Genomic DNA, 6,000 nt, shown 5'->3' with positions numbered 1-6,000 from the left:
CTCGTTGGCAGTGCCGTCAGTTGGAAGTCGACTTTGCAGTCGATTGTCGCTTTGTCTACGACAGAAGCAGAATACATGGCAGCAGCGGAGGCGGTAAAGGAAGCTATCTGGTTGAAAAGTTTAGTAGCGGAATTGAGTTTGGTTCAGCTGGAATCAACTCTTAGATGTGATAGTCAGAGTGCTATTCATCTAATGAAAAATCAGAGATTTCATGAGCGCACTAAACACATTGATGTCAGATTTCATTTTATTCGAGATGTTGTTGAAGAGGGAACTATCAAGGTCGTGAAGGTTATCACAGACGATAATGCTGCAGATATGTTGACCAAGATAGTCCCACTCGCTAAGTTTGCACACTGCAAGGACTTGGCGGGGGTGTGCATCAACTGATGCAACTCCGAAGAGAACAGTTGTTAGGTGGAGGTGGTATGTTCAACAATGGTTTGATTCTTCTTGTTTCTTACAACGGGGTTGCCCAGTAAGCTTAGAAGTTTTGGCCAGAGTTGTTCACACGCACGCTCGAAACGCTAACAATGGCATGCTGAAAATGTTGGTTTATGTTTAGTCAACAATGGCATGCCAATTGGAAGAGTTGGTGGAAAGAGTTGGTGTGGATGCTAGGAGGAAGCTTCCTCCTTTGATGTCACCCATGACATCAAGAGGAGGTAGTTTGATGTCACCAATGACATCAAGAGGAGGTCTTTACCTCTATAAATAGATGCACTCCTTCATTTGTAGAAACCATCCCAAAAATAATACAACACATTGTAGTGAGTAGAGAGTTAAGAGAGAAATTCTCTTAAGTGTAATTGGGAACTCTCCCCTTCCTTTGTTAATATTAAAAAGGCAATTGTTCTTTGGTGGACGTAGGATTATTTTGATCCGAACAACGTTAAATCTTGTGTTCTTTCTTTTACGTTTTCGCTAACAGAAGGTACAGATGCCTCAGGTTTTTGACCTTCCAAAAGACATTAGGTATGGTCATCACATCATTTACCCCTAAATCAAGAGTCCGCAAGTTTGACAATTCGCCAATAAATGATGGCAACTCCTTCACATAACAGTTTCTTAGACCTAGGTATTTCAGATTAGTAAGTTTTTCAATTCCTTCAGGAAGCTTTGTCCCATGAAATCTAATATCCTCGAAGTTCAAGACTCTAAGCAATCTGAAATTCTTTAGACTAAAGGATAGAGGCCACGATAAAGCATGTCGATTTGGGTAAGGATTCAGAAATAAGAGAGATCGAACTTTACTGAATACTTTCTGCTGCAAGCAAACATCATTTCCGGCTTCACACTCGTCAAGGAACACGTAAAGTCTTCTTGTTGTACCATAAGAATCCTTTCGCGGTCCATATGCTAGATGAAGCAATTCAAAAACATTCTCTTCCTTTCCCTTGAATAAGCAGTGCTCCCGCAACAGGTCATTAATAGGGCAAGAAGATTTAACTACTCTCTCCATGCCCTCCTCTTCTTGCATGCAAATCAAGTTTCTGGCTACCAATTGATACAAATAATGTTCTGCTCTGTCAATCAATGTTGTTTCATTTTCTCCATTCTCCGACGCTACAAAGCCCTCAGCTACCCAGAGATTAAATAACTTTTCTGCTTCTATGTCTACTCCTTTTGGGAATAGGCACAAATAAAGAAAACAACTCTGAAAATGGTAGGGCAAGTAATGGTAGGTCAAGAGCAAGGTCTTTGGTATCTTGGAAAATACTAAGGTATCTTTCTCGAGGTATAGATATGAGTCAAAATTTTGGAAGGAAGTCTGTCTCTTCAAAAGGACCTCCCAACATTCATCCGCACATAATCTCTTCATCTCAAAAGAGACCTCCTTTTCAGCAATGCTCTTTGCCACATCTCCATTATGAGTGGTGACCAGTATTTTACTAGCCGATTTGGCAGTTGCTAAATATGCACTCAGGTTAACCCAAGCATCCATTGACCACATATCGTCCAGAATTTATTTGACTCTAGAGACTCGTAAACTTTATGGGCTAACTCTATTCGACCTTTGCACTAGTCTAACACTTATTTTTTACTCGAGTGGTTAAGCTGTGTAAGTATATCCCGCAAGAGGAAATCCATATCGATTTGGAAATCATGGGGCAGAACAATGTAAGCGAAAGTATGAACTCTTTGGCCATAAAATAATAGCTCATGGAAGATCGCCCCTGCAAGAGTTGTTTTGCCAATCCCTCCCATACTGCAAATAGCGATAATTGGGGATTCTTTAAATCCATACTGGGAAAGGGATTGCAGCGTCCTTTTCTTTTCTTCCAAGCCAACAAGAACTAACATCCTTATTAGACGGGTAAGCAAAACGGTAATCACTGCAATTGGAATCAGTATTATGCAGATGATTGCTCTCTACTGGGATCAGGGCCTTCTTAACACTGCAACAAGTTTCCAACTTTCCATTGAGGTAATGGATCTGCTCCATGATAAAGACCAACTGGGACTCCAACTTCCGGCGGCCATATACAGCAGAGATACAATTTACGCATTTAAGATACCTGATGATCCTCCGACATCAACAGCGTAAGTATCGATTACATCTTTAAGTTCAACAAGGATTTTTCAGAATTCATCCACAATTTCAATAACCCTCTCGTCACCCACTTTCAGTAACCCTTTGGGTCTGCAACAATTCCGACTTGAACTTGTTTCAAATATATTTGCAACAACGTAACTATTACTTTCACCTATAATACTTGTTTCAAATATTTTTTTATTTCATTTTATATAATTACATTAACATTTTTAAGTTATTTGTACAATTTTACAGTAATAGCTTATACTCATCCATAAGTGCTTTTATTTATGTTATTTGTTTAAAAATAGCATTTTTATATTTTTATAATGCTAAATTATTATTTTTAATCATTTTAGTGCATAAATAATATTTTTTATTTATTTATTAATCATTTTTATAAATTCTTTTCGATAGACAGTGTGTATTTAAGAGTTGTCCCAGATTTAAACCAATTTCGAACCAAAAATGGCCCAGCACCTTAGCCAAATAGCCCCCAGCCCAAAGCCAAATGACCCTTTAATCGGATTCAATCGGTATTCATTTTTACGACCTGTCCCATTTATTTTAAATCTTAGCCGTTGATCTCTCAAGATCAATGACCCCTGTTCACTCTCCCTCTTAATTACCTAAACCGCCCCCAAAATCCTATCATTTTCTCTCAGACGCCGTCCTTGAATCCTCTCTTCTCCTCTCCTCAGAAACCCTAATTGCCATCTCAATTTCTCCAAATCCATCTCAACCATGAATTATTTCCATGATTTTCATACCTTTTATGTGTTATCTCAGTATTACCTTCAAGACCATGGTATCACTTAGTACTTGCCTAAACATGACAAGTACTATCTCTCAGATTTTGGCCGTTCAAATTCAATCGCTTAAATCTGGACGATATCTCGTCCATATGCATCATGGCCAGGCTATATGTGTCCAATTAGCCAAGATCTACGGCCAATTTCTGATTACTATCACTTAGGGTTTACCTAATCTTTCTCTAATCTGACTTTTTATCGGTTCTCAATGATTTTATTTCCGTATTTATGTTGATTTTACAATATTTCCTTGGTCATTTTCCGAATTTCTACTACTATATAAACCTTTCCCCATTCCCCTTTGAAACAGACCTTAATCGCTAGATTTTCACTTAAATTGGAGTTATCACTTTATTGTTTTCTCGTTCTCTTGTTTTATACCTTGATTCTTGGCCGGCTGAAATTTAAGGACTCCAGGATTCGGCTTTTTAACCTTTTATTGGTGTGAGCACTGTCTGGGGTTCCTCTGAAGCCCTTGGGGACTTTGACACATTGAGATCTGGGTTCTTGTTCTATGTTGATATTCAGAACATTGTGGAATTTGTTCTTTCTTATTGTCCGTCTAACTGGTAAGTCACTTGGCTTTGTATTTTCGTTCTTATGTGTTTATGATTCACACATTCTTACCTCTGAAATTTATGGCTTAATGTGTTTATGGGCTATTTTCGTGTGTAACTTTTTTGCGCTTTCTTTGAGCGTCTTTAGCATTTAATTTCACCTAATGCTGCCAGTTCTGAGACATGTTCATGCCTAATTTAAATAATTTGAACCCTCTTAAGTTCGTTTAGCTAATGTGTTATGGTCTACTCCTGTATGCGACTTTGTCAGTTTTGCATTTATTTTGAGCCTCTTTAGTATTTAATTTTACCTAAAAGTTGCCAATTCTAAGGTATGTTATCTGAATGTGCTACATTTGAATAAATTGGACCTTTTTAAGTTTGTTAGTCTACTGTGTCAATACCTGAGTGCCTATGTTTGCTATTTGACATAAGCTTGCTTACCCACTATGTTCTGAATCTCTTAAGGACAGACTTGCATATGTGATGTGTTCTAACCTATGTTAAGACCTTTTCTATCAACTATGACCTGCTCCCCTATTAATGTGTCTCACAACATGTCTCTATTTTTCTTAATCTTATATCCTTATTAACTATTTGATACCTTTAGAATGGTTATCTTAGTTTGTGTTTCCATACCATGTTTGATACTTTTCTGTGTCATGATATAAGTTAACCTGGATGTCTTATGATATTGTGATGAATCCGTAGCATAATTCAGACCTTTAAGCTTCAAATCTTTGAAGTTAGTGCCCTACTTAAACTTGTTTGGTGCTATGCATCTTTGTATGATAATCTTGTTAATCTTGCAAATTTGTTTCTCCCTAACTCTTTCAATATATTTCTGCCAATGTGTTATTTTGCTAAGTGTTGAACCTTCTTCTAAGTCTTGTTGACCTTCTTGATTAGCTGTTCCTGTTCTCAATTTTGCTATGTCTACCTTAAGCTATAAGTGTATTTCCTCAACCTCTGTCCTTTAACCATTGTACACTCACTCTCAATTTTTTACCTATGCTATTTTGAACCTATCATTCTTGGCCGGCTGAAAGCCAAGGCCAACAAAACTCTTACTATTGAACTCCCTAGTGTAAGCACTGCTCCGGGTCCATCTGAGACCCTTGTGAACTCTAACACACTAGGACTTCGGGTCCCTTGGCCACTCTCTTTACTTCGAATACCTGAGTTATCTCTGACATTCATTTTTTCCCTCATTCTATCTATTGAACATGCAAGCTATTTTGTTTAAGTGATTTATGGGTAACTCAATGTTTGGTCATGTGGTCACTCTGTGGCTGTCTTGTTTTGGCTTGGGTTCGTCTGTGATTTCTGGGTTGTGCTGATGGATATAATTCCCTGTTAATCTGGGTGCACTAAATTGGTGAAGAAAGAGTTTTGTTGAAGGCCCAGGCAATGCTGGGTATTTCTTTTGGGCTTGTTATAGGTCCACCATTATTGTTTGTATAATCCCTTGTAATTACATTCATTACTGGCCCTGTAATAACTTTGTAATATACAATTGGAGATATTTGTAAAAATGGGGGAAACATGTATACTTAATGTTTGGATGAAAGGGTGGCAAGCATGCTTATAGGATTCATATGATTTACTTGTTATCCAACCTGCTATATATGTCTTTCAATTTCTATGTGCACTGTTAGAAATCATGTCATTAGGACAATCGCATACACTCACTAATCGTCTACCATCAAAGCATGAGTTCAAATGCTTCATTGTCTACTACTATGTGGTAATAGACAACATGTCTATAGGAAACAATGCCAATGAACTTTCTTTCAATTCGTTTAACTTCAACATATTCATTAGATACCATGCCTAGAGGGCCTTAATTAACCAATTAGCTACCATTATCATTATCATATTGCTCCACCAAGATAACATGTTCATAGGGATAATGTATTATGAAATCAAGGTTCGACTGTCAATTGCTAGAGATCCTGCCTTTAGGATATTGTCACTCACTTAATATATTTCATCCCCTTGTCAAGGTTGGGTTCCCAGAACTATTCTCATTTGTTTAACTATGCCCCTATTAGATAACATGCCTATAGGACAATATCACTTTTCTAAAATTGGT

General features: G+C 37.6%; 1 protein-coding gene across 1 annotated transcript; it reads right to left on the bottom strand.

Annotated features, from left to right (window-relative positions):
• Nucleotides 1-913: 913 nt before the first annotated feature.
• Nucleotides 914-1,954, bottom strand: LOC138873119 (putative inactive disease susceptibility protein LOV1). The gene has a single exon (XM_070151556.1). It carries the CDS (start codon nt 1,952-1,954, stop codon nt 914-916), a length of 1,041 nt encoding a protein of 346 aa, XP_070007657.1.
• Between the last annotated feature and the right edge of the window lie 4,046 nt (nt 1,955-6,000).

This window comes from Nicotiana sylvestris, chromosome 7 (genome assembly GCF_000393655.2).
Source record: "Nicotiana sylvestris chromosome 7, ASM39365v2, whole genome shotgun sequence".
Lineage (NCBI taxonomy): Eukaryota > Viridiplantae > Streptophyta > Magnoliopsida > Solanales > Solanaceae > Nicotiana > Nicotiana sylvestris.
This window is presented reverse-complemented; position numbering and strand designations above follow the sequence as displayed.